Consider the following 16,997-nt stretch of genomic DNA (forward strand, 5'->3'; position numbering starts at 1 on the left):
TTTAGTACTGTTTTAAGGATTATATGGGTCAGCACAAGAAGGAGGGCTGAAGGGCCTGTACTGTGCCGTAGTGTTCTATGGTTCTATAGTTTTGATGAAATCCTGTGAAGAACTGCTTACCTAAGAGGTTAGCAGGTAAAATAACTTGAGCATTAAAAGAATAGGAAAGTTGGGCAATGTCCAGAGTAGCAAAAACTCCACCCCAACTTGAAACAATTTTTCCATCATTTGACTTGTTACCACACTGCACCCCAATGCAGTGCAATGGTGTGCACTGCACTATAATAAAAATAGAAACCTGAGGAAGGCAGTCATGTGGAAAGGACAGGAAGTTACCAGAACAGCAGTTGTTACAGGTTCTTAATGAGGCTTAAGAATGGTTCTGTTCACCATCCAGATCAGTATAATACTAAATTACCTCATTACCAGGCTATATTTAAGGGAATGCCATCCATGCTGGACACATAGAACTGGAAAACAAAACATTCTTAATTTAGAAAGCCACAGTTGTGATTGTGGTTTCTTGTCACTCAGGCCCTGAAACTTGCAAGTTGCATCCTCAATCCTCAGATTTTTCATAAAATAGGTAGTCATAAAAACGAAATCAGAATTAGAGGGCTGCTTGGCATAGCAGATCATAAGTATTTTGTAAATTTGATTTTGAAAATTAGTTACCAATATTGCATGCTTCTATGTGGATCCTCCAAAATCATGCACACAGGACAGGAACTTGTACACAACTTAGAGGGAAAATGAGCAACTAACAATTAAGTATTCATTGACAATGCATCACCATTAAGAAAGAGGCATATAGCTGATTTATTAATTATAAAGTAACAAATTTGTGTGACAGCATCAAAATAGTAGGAACTGATTCTGACAAAGCCCTAACTGCTATGCACCTACTTGATGATAAAAAAATTGACTCAGAGTTGTTTGATTCATTCTTAAAGGAAGAGCTTACAAAGTTAAGATGTGAAATTAAATACAATTGTTTAGTACATCGATCTTTCTTTACAAGATAATGCACCGTGTGTTCAAATATTTTTATCCTGGCAAAGCTCTTGTCAGATGAGCTTCAGAAATTATGGATAGCACATACAGGGAATAAAATGCATATAAATTTATTACCTAAAAATCTGGCATCTGCAAAGAGGAGCAACATGAGGAAATCTGCAGATGCTGGAAATTCAAACAACACACACAAAATGCTGGTGGAACACAGCAGGCCAGGCAGCGTCTATAGGGAGAAGCGCTGTCGACGTTTTGGGCCGAGACCCTTCGTCAGGACTAAGAGAAAGGAAAGATAGTAAGAGATTTGAAAGTAGTGGGGGGAGGGGAAAATGCAAAATGATAGAAGACCAGAGGGGATGGGATGAAGCTAAGAGCTGGGAAGGTGATTGGCAAAAGTGATACAGAGCTGGAGAAGGGAAAGGATCATGGGATGGGAGGCCTCAGGAGAAAGAAAGCAGGGGGGGGGGGAGCACCAGAGGGAGATGGAGAACAGGCAAACAACTAAATATGTCAGGGATGGGGTAATAAGGGGAGGAGGGGCATTATCTAAAGTTAGAGAAGTCAATGTTCATGCCATCAGGTTGCCCTCTGGTCTTCTATCATTTCGCATTTCCTCTCCCCCCCACTACTTTCAAATCTCTTACTATCTTTCCATAAGGTTAGTCCTGACGAAGGGTCTTGGCCCGAAGCATCGACAGCGCTTCTCCCTATAGATGCTGCCTGGCCTGCTGCATTCCACCAGCATTTTGTGTGTGCTGTTGTCTGCAAAGAGGAAACAATTTAGTCTATCCTTGCAAAGTCTACTTATGTGTGTTGATAAGATGCTTAGGAAATTAAATTTTGACTATTGAAGTATGATACTCAACTGATGCTGCCATTATAAATGAAAATCTATGCATGTTAACAACTATTTTGAGAGTTTATTGCCTCTTTTTACAAAAAACCATCAGCAATCCCTTTATCCAGCCTGCAAAGCACCTGTTTTGGTATTTTGTAATACCACATTTAACTCTTTTACACTGCTACCTTCAGTTTGAATCTTCATCTATTCTAGATGATTTAAATCAAAAATAGAACAGATTTCTATTAATTGGGCAGCTCTGAAAAAGTCAATACACCAAAACCAATAGGGGAAATGTCTGTTTTGGAGAATGATTAGGTGATTGCAAATAAGTCAGTGGTGAAGTTAGTGAAGATCTGAAAACTAAGGTAATGAATAGAGAACATAGAAAAGAATGGTTGTAGCAATCACAAGTGAAAATCAGAAAAGCCATAACTGGATGAATAGGATCTTTTAAACCTTTGAGCAAGAACAGTTGATACTGGTAGGGTAGTCCAGATTGGACCAATAGAAAAATCTTAGAAATGGATTCTTGCATTGGGCAAACAGGACAGTCAGCATGTGTAATATTCTATACCTGCAGAAGGATACTAAAACTGAAACTGTTCACTGTTACACAATATTAAGAACAACACATGATAGCTCACTGGATTGGAATCATCAAACAATGATGACTAGGTCCCACATCCACTTGGTGGATAAAGAAATGGCAGTTAAACTCAATGCGTACTTTGCTTCAGTCTTCTCTGTGGAAGACACTAGCAGTGTGTCAGAGATCTGTGAGCATCAGGGAGCAGGAGTGAGTGCCATTGCTGTTACAATGGAAAAAGTTCTTAAGGTGGATAAGTCCCAGAGGACTGGAAGATTGCAAATACCACTCCACTCTTTAAGAGGGGAGGAAGGCAAAAGAAAGGAAATTATAGGCCAGTTAGCCTAACCTCAGTTATTGGGAAAATGTTGGGAGTTTATTACCAAGGATGAGGTTTCAGGGTACTTGGAGACTAATGATAAAATAAGTCAAAGTCAGTGTGGTTTCTGTAAAGGGAAATTCCAAGAAATAACAAGCAGGGTGGACAAAAGAGGCAATGGATGTCATTAACTTGTATTTTCAGAAGGCATTTGATAAGGTAACAGGAAGCTGCTAAAATCCTATAGCGTCACTGGCATGGATGGAGGAATGGCTGACAGGCAACAGGCAGTGAGTGGGAATAAAGGGGCCTTTTCTAGTTGGCTGTCAGTGACAAGTGTTCCACAGGGGTCTATATTGGGACTGCTACTTTTCACATTGTTTGCCAATGATCTAGATCATATATGTCAAACTCAAGGCCCGCGGTGGAATTATCTTTGGCCCGCGAGGTAATATCTAATTACTATTAAAGCTGACCCCAGTAATCGAAGCGCCTGTGGCGTATGACATGGCTAATGCTAAGTTTATTCAGGTACCAGGTTTTCAGGGTTTTTAGTGTTTATTCGGTTTCCCTGGTTTATTTCCTGAATATCATTAATGAATAATTTTTTTTTCTATTAGAGCTGGCCCACCGCTATATTGCATGCACCAATACTACAAATCCCACAATGCACTGCCAGTGCATTGCTCGCGCTTGCCTTACTCTCTCATCAGCATCCTTATGGCGCTAGTCACGTGTGGTCAACTTTCAGCTATCCCTCACCCCAAAAATGGCTGAACGAAAGGTGGACTTTGAAAACGGGTTTTCAAGGCAGGTGGGAGGCAGAGTATATGTTCGCAGATATAAAGGGCAAACCTGTTTGTCTTGTGTAATTAAAGAATATAACGTAAGACGACACTATGAAACGAAACACCACGACAAATACAAGCATCTGGACAAGAAACAGAAGCCCGCGATGTGCGGTCAAAAGAGTGGATTGGTGAGCAGGATCCATGAGAAGATGCGGGAGGAGAACAGCGCAGGTGAGCTGACAGCTTATCACTGAATCATACACCAGGAATCGTTGTGTGGCAAAGTCTTGAAAATGGAACATCTAATGAGCACCATAACACGAGCAGTTAACTTCATAAGAGCCAAAGGTTTAAATCACCGCGAGTTCAAGTCGTTTCTGGAGGAGTTGGGTTCAGAATATATCACACAGAGGTGCGATGGTTAAGCCAAGGAAAAGTGCTGAAAAGATGTCTCGAGTTGCGTGAGGAGATCTGTCAGTTCATGGAAAGCAAAGGGAAAGACACAACAGAGCTCCGGGATAAAAAGTTGCTTTGTGAAATGGCGTTTCTATGTGACATCACAAGCCATCTCAATGCGCTCAACCTGCAGCTTCAGGGGCGGGGTTGTGTGATCACAGACATGTACGCTGCAGTGAGGGCTTTTAAAACCAAGCTGCGCCTGTGGGAGACGCAGATGCAGAAAGAAAACTTGAGCCATTTTCCGTGTTGCCAAACTATGAAAGAGCAGGTTTCTACCGCAGTGTTCCCACGTGCAAAGTTTGCTGAAAAACTTAGCATACTTGGTGCCGACTTCACACGACGATTTGCCGACTTTGAAGCCCAAAAAAACAGGTTTGAACTGCTCAGTAATCCATTTGCAGCTGACGTGGAAAGCGCACCAACCAACATACAAATGGAGCTGATTGAACTCCAATGTAGTGACACACTCAAGGCAAAGTATGACTCGGTGGGCGCTGCACAGTTTCTACGTTTCATTCTCGACACAATGCCCCAGCTGCGTACCCAAGCTGCTCAAATGCTCTCTATGTCTGGCAGCACATATGTGTGAACAACTGTTCTCTTTGATGAAGATAAACATCACACAGGAGTAGTCTTTCTGATGAACACCTTCACTCAATTCTGAGGATTTCCTCAGTTCAGAGCCTGACTCCAAACATTGATGAACTTGCATCCAAGATGAGATGCCAAGTATCTGGCTTAGACTAGTGTGAATCACAGAGTGTTGGCCTGTGGAAAAATGTTTTCATTAGAAATTACTCCGGAAAAGCTGCAGATAAAGCCATAAGAAATAAATGCAACTGATTTTTTATTTATTTAATGTTCAATGTTGTTTTTGTAGGCAATAACCTAAGCTTTGTTAGTTCCAGGTTAATATGTATAATAAATTCATTTCAATAAGTTTTGCAATAAACACTGAACCAGTCCGGCCCTCGACTTGTACCGATTTTTTAATTTTGGCCCACTGTGTATTTGAGTTTGACACCCCTGATCTAGATGATGGAATTAATGGCTTTGTGGCAAAGTCTGTGGAAGATATAAAGGTAGGTGGAGGGGTAGGTACTTTGAAGAATGGGCAACTAAATGGCAGATGAAATATAGTGTTGGGAAATTATAATGCATTTTAGTAAAAAGAACAATAGTGCAGACTATTATCTAAATGGGGAGAAAATTCAAACATCAGAGATGCAGAGGGATTCAGAGGGAATCCTTGTGCAAGACTATCAGAAAGTGGAGTCTGTGGTAAAGAAGGTAAATGCAATGTTGGCATTTATTTCAAGGGGTTTAGAATATAAAAGCAAAGAGATAATGCTGGGCCTTCATAAGGCACCAGTCAGGCTGCAGTTGGCGTATTGTCAACAACTTTGGGCTTCATATCTCAGAAAGGATACGCTGTCATTAGAGTCTACAAGAGGTTCACGATGATTCTAAGAATGAAGTGGTTAACAAAGAGCATCAGGCAGTTTTGGGCCTGCACTCAGTGACATTTAGCAGAACACAGGGATTTCATTGAAATTACTGAATTTTGAAAGGCCTAGATAGGGTGGACATGGAGAGGATGTTTCCTATTGTGGGCAGGGGTATCCAGAATTAGATGGTGCAGCCTCAAAATTGAGGGGCCACCTTTTAGAAAAGACGTGAGGAGGAACTTTTTTTAAGCCAGAGAGTAGTGCATCTGTGGAATGCTGTAGAGGCCAAGGCCGTGGGTATATTTAAAGCAGAAGTTGTTAGTTTCGGATTGGTCAGGGCATCAAAGGATATGGCAAGAAGGCAGGTGTATGGGGTTGAGTGGGATGCGGGATCAGCTATGATGGAATAGCGGAGCAGACTCAATGGGCTGAATGGCCTAATTCTGCTCCAATGTCTTATGGTTTTTATACTAGGCTGATGAACTCAACATGGTAGAAATCCAGGATGCTATATTTATGGGCAGATTTAATTAATATCCATAACATACAATGTGAGGTAACATTTTATTCAGTTTATCCTTTGTTGACAAAGCAGTGTACATCACATAAACATAAAGAGATGGCATTGTTGATACACAGTCTGTTGGTATGCCTCTGAACTTGCAGTTGTTTGTCACTCACCATCCTACAGCCACCGTTTCCTCCTACAGTATACCAACAAGGATCAAAATAAACTTGAAGCTTATGACTTGGAAAAAGCAGGAGCAATTAGTTGCATTGTTGGTCTGAATGGAGCCAGAAAGTATAGATTAGGTAGGTATTCGCAAAAGGAAACAAAGGTTGCTGTTGGAGAATTTGGTGAAGGGGGCAGATGCAAATCTGGTACAGGTCTCCTCAGATAAAGACTTAATATCCAAGCAGGCCTGAAGGTGGATAAATTCTCAGGTTCAGATGAGATTTATCCCAGCAGTAATGGGGAGGTACTGGAAGAAACTACTGTGAATTTGGTTGTGATAATTAAATTTTCACTGTACACAAGTGAGGTATCAGATGACTTTTAAGAGAAAAAATACTATTTTCCTTTTCAAGAAGAGCAAGAGTGAAAAACCTGGTATTGCAGGCCTGTGAGACTAACATTAATGGAAAGTGGGTAAAATTCTGAGCAACACGATTGATGATCTTTTGGAAAGGTAGAGACGTGACCAAGACAGACTAACATGGGTTTATCAAGAGCAGATTCCACTTAACCAATTTGACTGAATTCTTTATAGGAGGTATCGGAGCACAACAGCGGAGGTACGTGGACATCAGCAAGTTAGACCTTAGCATTGAAGCTAAGGGGACCAATATCCTGACAGGGAGATTCGAGTTTAAACTAGAATTGCTGGGTGGTAGGAACCGAATTAAAGAGACAGAGGAAAAAACAGTTAACTCACAAATAGAGGAAGCTTGTAGGCAGTGAGAGACTGAGGATAGGCAGGTGTTAGAGAAGATATGCGCTCAGCCTGATGGTTTGAGATATAGAAGGAGTATCATGAACCAAGTGGATGAGCTTAGAGTGCGGATCGGTACTTGGAGCTATGATGTTGTGGCCATTACAGAGACCTGGATGGCTTAGGGGCAGAAATGGCTACTTAAGAGCGCCAGGCTTTAGTTGTTTCAGGAAGGACATGGAGAGGCGCAAAAGAGGTGGGAGATAGTGTCACGGCTGCAGAACAGGAGGAAGTCATGGAGGGATTGTCTACTGACTCTCTGTGGGTGGAAGCTAGAAACAGGAAGGAGTCAATAACTCAACTGTTGCTTTTATTAAAAAAAATACAGACCACCCAATAGTAACTGAGTCATTGAGGAGCAGATAGGGAGACAAATTCTAGAATACTGCAATAATAACAGGGTTGTCGTGATGGGAGATTTTAATTTCCCCAATATTGACTGGCATATCCCTACAGCAAGGGGTTTAGATGGAGTGGAGTTTGATAGGTGTGTTCAGAAAGGTTTCTTGACACAGTATGTAGAAAAGCCTACAAGAAGAGAGGCTGTACTTGATCTGGTATTGGAAAATGAACCTGGTCACCTGCCAGATCTCTCAATGGGAGAGCATTTTGGAGATAGTGATCATTATTCCATTTCCTTTACCATAGCATTTGAGATGGATTGGAGCAGACAATTTAGGAAAACATTTAATTGGAGTAAGGGGAAATATGAAGCTATCAGGAAGGAACTTGGAAGCATAATTGGGAGCAGATGTTCTCAAGGAAATGTATGTCAGAAATGTGGGAAATGTTCAGGGGATATTTGGTGGCGTTCTGCATAGGAACGTTCCAATGAGACGTAAAGGATGGTAGGGTACAGGAACTATGGCGTACAAAGGCCATTGAAAATCTAGTCAAGAAAAGCTTACAAAAGGTTTAAGTATGAAAAAGTATGTATGGAACTGGAGGAGGTAGCGGAGGTATTTAATGAATACTTTGCTTTAGTATTCACTACAGAAAAAGACTGTGGCTATTGTAGGGATGACTTACGGTGGACTGAAAAGCTTGAGCACATAGACATTAAGAACGAGGATGTGCTGGAGCTTTTGGAAAGCATCAAGTTGGACGAGTCAGAGGGACCCGATGCAACATACCCCAGGCTACCGTGGGAGGTGAGGGAGGAGATTGCTGAGCCTCTGGTGATGATCTTTGCATTATCAATGGGGACGGGAGAGATTCCAGAGGATTGGAAGGTGCGAACATTGTTCCCTTATTCAAGAAAGGGAGTAAAGACAGACCAGTGAGGCTTACTTCAGTGGTTGATAAGTTGATGGAGAAGATCCTCAGAGGCAGCATTTGGGAACATTTGGAGAGGCATAATATGATTATAAATAGTCAGCATGGCTTTGTCAAAAGGAGGTCGAACCTTACGAGTCTGATTGAATTTTTTGAGGATGTGACTAAACACATTGATGAAGGTAGAGCTGTAGATGTATATTCCACATGGTAGGCTTATTCAGAAAGTCAGAAGGCATGGGATCCAGGGAAGTTTGGCCAGGTGGATTCAAAATTGGCTTGCCTGCAGAAGGCAGAGGGTCATAGTGGAGGGAGTACATTCGGATAGGTGGGTTGTGACTAGCAGCGTCCCACAATGATCAGTTCCCACAATGACCTCTGCTTTTTGTGACTTTTATTAACGACCTGGACGTGGGCGTAGATGGGTGGGTTGGCAAGTTTGCGGATGACAAAGCTTGGTGGTGTTGTGGATAGTGTAGAGGATTGTTGAAGATTGCAGAGAGCTATTGATAGGATGTAGAAGTGGGCTGAGAAGTGGCAGATGGAGTTCAACCTGGAGAAGTGTGAGGTGGTACACTTTGGAAGGACAAACTCCAAGGCAGAATACAAAGTAAATGGTAGGATACTTGGTAGTATGGAGGAGCAGAGGTATCTGGAGATACATGTCCACAGATCCCTGAAAGTTGCCTCAGGTAGATAGGGTAGTTAAGAAAGCTTATTGGGTGTTAGCTTTCCTAAGTCAAGGGACAGAGTTTAAGAGTCACGGGGTAATGATGCAGCTCTATAAAACTCTGGTTAGGCCACACTTGGAGTACTCTGTCCAGTTCTGATCACCTCACTATAGGAAGGATGTGGAAACATTGGAAAGGGTACAGAACAGATTTACCACGATGCTGCCTGGTTTAAAGAGTATGCATTATGATCAGAGATTAAGGGTGCTAGGGCTTTACTCTTTGGAGAAAAGGAGGATGAGAGGAGACATGATAGAGGTATACAAGATATCAAGAGGAATAGATAGAATGGATAGCCAGTGCCTCTTTCCCAGGGTACCAAAGCTCAATGCAAGAGGACATGGCTTTAAGGTAAAGGGTGGGAAGTTCAGGGGGATATTAGAGGAAGGTTTTTCACTCAGAGAGTGGTTGGTGCATGGAATGCACTGCCTGAGTCAGTGGTGGAGGCAGATGCACTAGTGAAATTTAAGAGACTACTAGACAGGTATATGGAGGAATTTAAAGTGAGGGGTTGTATGGGAGGCAGGGTTTGAGGGTCAGCACAACATTGTGGGCTGAAGACCCTGTACTGTGCAGTACTATTCAATGTTCTATATGGATTTCAGCAAAGCATTTGATAATGTACCCCATGCAAGGCTTATTGAGAAAGTAAGGAGGCCTGACATCCAAAGGGACCTTGCTTTGCTTTTTATGGATAAGCCAATTCTGGATCTACAAAGAGTGGTTGCAGACAGGTCTAATTCTGCATGGAGGTTGGTGACCGGTGGTGTGCATCAGGGATCTGTTCTGGGACCCCTTCTCTTTATGATTTTTAATAAATGACCAGGATGAGGAAGTGGAGGGATGGGTTAGTAAATTTGCTGATGACACAAAGGTTGGGGGTGTTGCAGATAGTGTGGAGGGCTGTCAGAGGTTACAGTGGGACATTGATAGGATGCAAAGCTGGGCTGAGAAATGGCAGATGGAGTTCAACCCAGATAAATGTGAGGTGGTTCATTTCATAGGTCAAATATGATGGCAGAATATGGTATTAATGGCAAGACTCTTGGCAGTGTGGAAGATCAGAGGGATCTTGGGGCCCAAGTCCATAGGACACTCAAAGCTGCTGCACAAGTTGTCTCTGTGGTTAAGGAGGCAAAATGTGCATCAACTGTGGGATTGAGCTTAAGAGCAGAGAGGTAATATTGCAGCTTTACAGGACCCTGGTCAGACCCAACTTGGAATACTGTGCTCAGTTCTGGTTACCTCACTACAGGAAGGATGTGGAAACCATAGAAAGGGTGCAGAGGAGATCTACAAGAATGTTCGCTGGATTGGGGAACATGCCCTATGAGAATAGGTTGAGTGAACTTTGGCTTTTCTCCTTGGAGAGATGGAGGATGAGAGGCAACCTGATAGAGGTGCAAGATGATGAGAAGCATTGATCGTGTGGATAGTCAGAGGCCTTTTTTTCCCCCAGGGCTGAAATAGCTAGCATGAGGGGGCACAGTTTTAAGATGCTTGGAAGTAGCTACAGAGGAGATGTCAGGGGCAAGTTGTTTTCTTTTTAAAAATAAATGCAGAGTGGTGAGTGCATGGAATGGGCTGCTGAAGGCGACGGCGGTGGAGATGGATACAATAATGTCTTTTAAGAGACTCTTGGATAGGCACATGGATCTTAGAAAAATAGAGTGCTTGGGGTAATCCTTGGTAATTTCTAAAGTAAGCATGTGTTCGGTACAGCATTGTGGGCCGAAGGGCCTGTATTGTGCTGTAGGTTTTCTATGTTTCTATGTATCAGAGTGCATTAACGAGGGCAGTGCAGTCAAAGTGATTTACATGGGCTTGAAGTAAAGTCTTGGATAAGTACATCAAAGTCTGGTTTAAAAGATTAGGACCTACGTAGTCCAGGGCAAGTTAGTAAATTTGACTTGTCAGTAGACAAAGGTGATGGTACGGTGTTGTTTTTCCAATTGGATGTCTGGGACTAGTAGTGTCCACCAAGAGGTAGTGTTTAACCTCGTCTTAGACTGTAGAGAGATATTGTTTTGTTGGTGAAATGAGCTGAAAGACAACCGATGTTAGGGGGTGCAACTTTGGAGCACCAATGAAGCTAAGACATTTATCATGAATGGTAGTGTCTTGTGGAATAGTTGTATATCTTTGGAAGTTAAAAAAGCTAAATAATATGGTTAGAAAAGACCATATTATTTAGAATACTGGCCTTCATTAGTTAGAGGGTGAAGGTTCTATAAGGGGTAATACACAGCAAGCAACATTTCTGCTGTACAAGTATCCGACACTAATCATCTCCCGTATGAGTTTGATGACATACCCTTGATATTTGACAATATTAATAGTGCCAAGTCCCCCACCAACAACTCAAGCATCAAAATTGGCCAGGAATTCAACTGCACCACTTCTTTGAAACTCACAACAGGGTAAATGCCGTGGATGGCTTACAGAACATAGAAAACCTACAGCACAATACAGGCCCTTCGTCCCACAATGCTGTGCCGAATCTGTACTTTAGAAATTATCTTGTGTTACCCATAGCTGTCTATTTGTCTAAGCTCCATGTACCTTTCCAAGAGTCTCTTAAAAGACCCTATTTTATCCTGACTGCAAAACTTTCCTACAGTCCATAAAGCACAAATAAGGAGTGTGGAACATTCCATTACACTTATTTGGATGAATGAAGCACCAATAAAAGGCAGGAATTTTAGTACCATCCAGGACAAAACACAGCCCATGGGGACAGGCAACCAACCACCAAGGGTGATATTCATTCCTTCTAGTAATAGTGCACTGCAGTATATTCCACCCACAATATGTAGTGATTTTACTTACCTGATAACAATTTCAAATCTACAATTTCACCCGCAAGAAGAATAATAATGGGCTGTTGGTGGGGGGGGGGGACCCACCTCCCAAAAAGACATTCAAAAATAGATACTTTAGCAAGATTAAAGAATACAACTCACTGAATACAACCCACAGAATGATAGAGAGAGAAAGAAAAGGACTTGCAGTTACATAGCATCTTTTATGTCTTCATGCCATCCCAAAGTTACCAATGTTATACAAGAAATACACTTTGACAACTTGTACACACCCAGGACCCATAAACAGCAACATGCTCATGTCTATTTGACAAACTGCATTATAAAAAGGAAGGTTAAGTGAAAATGAGAATGGAAGTTAATACATATTACACTTACGTTAAAAAAATGTAATCATGTAATGAGTTTTTAAAAATTACTTTAATGCAAAAAAATTACCTTTTGAACAAATGACCTAAAAAAATTAATGGCCATTTATGGACACAAACATTTCTTAAATACTGTACCCTCATCACACAGGATTTCATGAAGTGAATATACGAATATAAAGTGCTCAATTAACAATTTAAAAATAAATTGCATTCATATTCCATTGCAATTTAGACACATTTAAAAATTGTCTACCATAGAAGAAGTAGTCCATAGATTTAGTATTTTTTCCAGTTTAGCATCAACATAACTAAGGCTGAGCAAGATCTTGAGTTGATTTAATAGTCATGCTACAAACTGTGGTTAAAAACCATACAAAAGTCATCATGCTGCAATACAGGTTTTTGTTTCCACCCTCTAAAAGAAAATCAGCCAAATTTACAACCATTAAATTAAATAAAAATCTCTAGTGGTTTTCCCTTTAATTTTATAAGCAATATGATTTAATGTGCTCAATGGGCAAACTAAAAACAAAACCTTCACAAAAAATGGTTTCTTCCCTCAATGATATTCAATTGATACTGTAGAATTCTGTTCTTCCAGGAGTGTTTAGGAATCTTTTGTATGAGAAATCTTTTTCCACAGCAATGTCTTTAGGTTGTTCAATATTAAGGAGTGTTCCATTTCCATTTGGCTGGCAGTTCCTCGGAGGGCTATGCAGGAGTAAAGCTGCTTCTCCAGTTCTTCTCTCACATCCGAAGGAGCACCATTTAAAAGGTAATCTTTCAACAATGTGCAGACCTTAGTCAGGTTTGGCTGATCTAATTCAGTGGTGCATTGCTTTTTGCTTTGATGACATGTTGTCCTGCAGTCTGTGCCATAGACACAATCTACATCAGTCTCGCAGTGGCGACCACCAATAAGTTGTCTAAAACTAACCTCTGGTACAATTTTTCTCATATCTATCATTTTTAAGTCATGCTTAGTATTATAACCAACATTATTTGCATTCAGGTCACACATAAGGAAATTGCCATATGTTCCATGGAAAACATCCTCAACAAATTCTAAAAGTCCTATTGCAATCTTCGCTTTTCTGGGCCAAGAAGGAGTAAACCATTGATCCATACTGCGCCTCAAACCAGAGGGAATGAAAAATTCCAAAACCCAAGGAATAGTGAGACCATAGAGATAACTGTAGTGGACTTTTTCTGTTACATAAAGATCTCCACAGAATCCAAGTAATTTTGGTGTGTGTTCTTTGTCTTGTAGAATTACTGTAATCAGAAACTCATTAAGCTGAAGCAATGCCCAAGTAGATTTTGCTTCTGCAAGAGAGATGTGGCCATCTTTATTTCCATCTGCTACGGTGACAACCAATTTTAGTAATTCCTGAAGATTTGCCTGATCACCGAGCTTTGCCTGAGGAAAACACAATTATGCAGTTTGTTCTCAGAAGGACTTGTGTACTGATTTTGAACTTTTATTCAAAAGCTTACCTTCAAGAGATTGTAAACCATTTTTCGAAACTCCTCCATGGAAGTGCCCTTAGTTGGCTGGTCAAATAAGTTCATCTCCTTCCTTGGTTCCATGTTAGAATCTAAATCAAAGTGGAGAAGTTCTTCAAGCTTACACTTTAATACTATCTGTGACTCATCCCATACTCCTTTATATACCTAGAAGGAAATAAAAAAAAACTCATAAAAACTGTCATGTGCTGGTAGCAACACTTTACACAGACAAAGCAACATAAACTTATTCCAACTACCATATTAACTTAGTTTGCCTCACCCCAGAGATATTCCTTTCATTCTATCTAACTCAGCCCCCATGAGACAAAAAGCTAATGGTTTTTTCAATTCTGATGTAAAGTTCCAGATCTGAAATGTTAACCATTTTCTTGCCTGACCTGCTGAACCTTTCTAGCATTTTCTGTTTAAAATCGCAAATCCAGGGAATAGATGCCAAAAAAGGCAATTTAAATTCAGTTTCCTAATTTTATGTACCTTCTACTTTCGCAGTGTGTTTTTCTGGATCTGTGGATTGACAAGAGCTTCAAATGATCACAATGCACACTGCAATGGCTTGTTTAATAATCAATTATCTAAAATAACTGAGAAATCTCAAAGGCTGAAAAATGATTAGGTGACATATTCTTGGAAACTTCAACTGTCTGGTTTATTTTCATATGTTGTAGTATGAATGATTTTTTTTTGAGTGATCTGAACATGATTCACAAGTGAATCAACTACGAGATGAAGATATAAGAAAGCAGTGGCATTCATATGAGATATTGTATGCAGCAGTGGTGGAAATGTATTGACATTGACTTTACGCTAAACAGAGTTATGGCAATAAATCTTCCCTAGGCAACTTATTGTACAAGTATTGAAGTGTTACTTCTTTAATGTTGGTGGGCATTTACTTTTAGAGAAACAAGCTGGATATCTCACTCCATCTCCAAGATGGAAACAAGTTGCAGAACCTGAGCCTCTGTACCTCCCTCGACTTCCTAACCGGAAGACCACAATCTGTGTGGATTGGTGATAACATATCCTCCTCACTGACGATCAATACTGTCATACCTCAGGGGTGTCAGCTTAGCCCACTGCTCTACTCTGTATATGCACATGACTATGTGGCTAGGCCTAGCTCAAATATCATCTATAAATTTGCTGACAACACAACCATTGTTGGCAGAATCTCGGGTGGCGATGAGAAGGCGTACAGGAAAGAAATATGCCAACTAATGGAGTGGTGCCACAGCAACAACTTGGCACTCAACGTCAGTAAGATGAAAGCTGATTGTGGACTTCAGGAAAGGTAAGATGAAGGAATACATACCAATCTTCATAGAGGGATCAGAAGTGGAGAGAGTGAGCAGTTTGAAGTTCCTGGGTGTCAAGATTGGAGGATCTAACCTGGTCCCAACATATCAATGTAGTTATAAAGAAGGTAAGACAATGGCTATACTTCATTAGGAGTTTGAAAAGATTTGGCATGTCAACAAACATATTCCAAAACTTCTATAGGTGTACCATGGAAAGTATTCTGACAGGCTGCCTAACTCTCTGGTATGGGGGTGGGGGTTGCTACTGCACAGGACCAAAAGAAGCTGCAGAGGGTTGCAAATTTAGTTAGCTCCACCTTGGGTACTAGCCTACAAAGTACCCAGGACATCTTCAGGGAGCAGTGTCTCAGAAAGGCAGTGTCCATTATTAAGGACCCCCAGCAACCAGGGCATGCCCTTTTCTCACTGTTACTATCAGGTAGAGGTACAGAAGCCTGAAGGCACACACTCAGCGACTCAGCTTCTTCCACTCCGCCATCTGATTCCTAAATGGACATTGAACCCTTGGACACTACCTCACTTTTTAAATTTTCAGTATGTTTTTTTTGCACATTTTTTAACCTATTCAATATGTATTTACTGTAATCGACTTACTATTTTATCTATTTTCTCTTCTATTTATGTGTTTCATAGAACTGCTGCTAAGTTAACAAATTTCACATCACATGCTGGTTATAGTTAACCTGACTCATTCTGATTCTGGATTTCATTGAAATCTCTGAAGTTTTCTATGTAAAATAAACTCTCTATTGGTGAATGTGTTTTCATCTTTTTGACATGCATATATCCAAATCCGGATTGTATTTTTTTTAATGAAACACAGCTATATTTAAAGAAAAAAAAAGTCACACAGCAGTAAAGTGCACAACTCCAATAGTACAGCACCTTGTGCTTAACTGAATGGAGATTAATGCAGTTTTGCATTTATGCATCATATATGGTGCAAAACACAAGCTCATAAAGGCTGTCTAGGATAGGTAGGTATTTCAATACAATTGGTTCCTTTGAGGAAGAAAAGGATTCGTGTATGCCTGTTGTAGAATAGGTGTAATTTGGGCTCCTCATCGAAGAAGAGATGTGCTGGCATTGGAGAGGGTTCAGAAAAGGTTCACAAGGATGATTCTGGGAATGAAAGGGCTATCATACAAGGAACGTTTGATTGCTCCAGGTCTGTACTCACTGTAATTTAGGATGGGGGGGGGGAAGAAATCTCATTGAACCCTTTCGAATGTTGAAGAGCTTGTACAGAGATGTGGAAAGGATGCACCCATGGTGGGGGAAGTCAAGGACAAAAGGGCACAGCCTCAGTATAGAGGGGCATCCATTTAAAACAGAGATGCAGAGTAATTTCTTTAGCCAGAGGGTGGTGAACTTGTGGAATTTATTACCACAGGCAGCTGTGGGGGGGGGCCAGGTCATTGGGTGTATGTAAGGCAGAGCTTGATAGGTTCTTGATTGGACACGGCATCAAAGGTTACAGGGAGAAGGCTGGGGAGTGTGGCTGAGGGGAGAAAAGGATCAGCCATGATTAAATCACAGAGTAGACTTGATGGGCCAAATGGCCCAATTCTGTTCCTATGTCTTTTGGTCTTACGCACTTCAGTTAAAATGAGCTTGTAGCTTGCAGACAACATGAATGGCCACCAGGTGGTACTGTGGTACACAGTCTCTTATCAACTCTTCTTTCAAGCCTTTTATCAACCCCCCAAAAAATTCTGTATGTTTGCTTTATCAAAGGTAGCATTTCACTCTATTATTCATGGAACGTAGGCAACATTGGTGCTTTCTGTTACTAAGCTGAGGAAATTAGGTGTCAACCAAATTCAGTGAGTCTGGATTCACACTGTCTTGAGCTCAGTAGGGCAAGTTTTCTTCCCTGAAGGATGTTAGTGGACTAGTTATACTGTCATGGGAATATTTCCCCTGCTATAAGCAACAGTCTTCACCAAGCATTTTTTGGATAAGTTCAACCTCTGTATTAACTAACAAATAGGC

General features: G+C 41.0%; 1 protein-coding gene across 3 annotated transcripts in view; it reads right to left on the reverse strand.

Moving 5' to 3' along the window:
- The window catches only part of LOC132401744 (divergent protein kinase domain 1A-like), a 77,688-nt gene that overhangs the window by 11,272 nt on the left and 49,419 nt on the right, over positions 1-16,997 (reverse strand). The window contains exons 5-6 of one of the 3 annotated variants that reach the window (XM_059983895.1): positions 13,651-13,827; positions 12,093-13,573 (exon numbers count right to left, since the gene is read on the reverse strand). In XM_059983895.1, coding sequence (XP_059839878.1) covers positions 12,761-13,573; positions 13,651-13,827 — 990 coding nt within the window. In that variant the 3' untranslated portion in view covers positions 12,093-12,760. Of the gene's footprint in view, positions 1-12,092; positions 13,574-13,650; positions 13,828-16,997 lie in introns of those variants that run through there. The other 2 variants (XM_059983896.1, XM_059983897.1) reach the window with 2 other exon arrangements.

Source organism: Hypanus sabinus, chromosome 11, assembly GCF_030144855.1.
Source record: "Hypanus sabinus isolate sHypSab1 chromosome 11, sHypSab1.hap1, whole genome shotgun sequence".
NCBI lineage: Eukaryota > Metazoa > Chordata > Chondrichthyes > Myliobatiformes > Dasyatidae > Hypanus > Hypanus sabinus.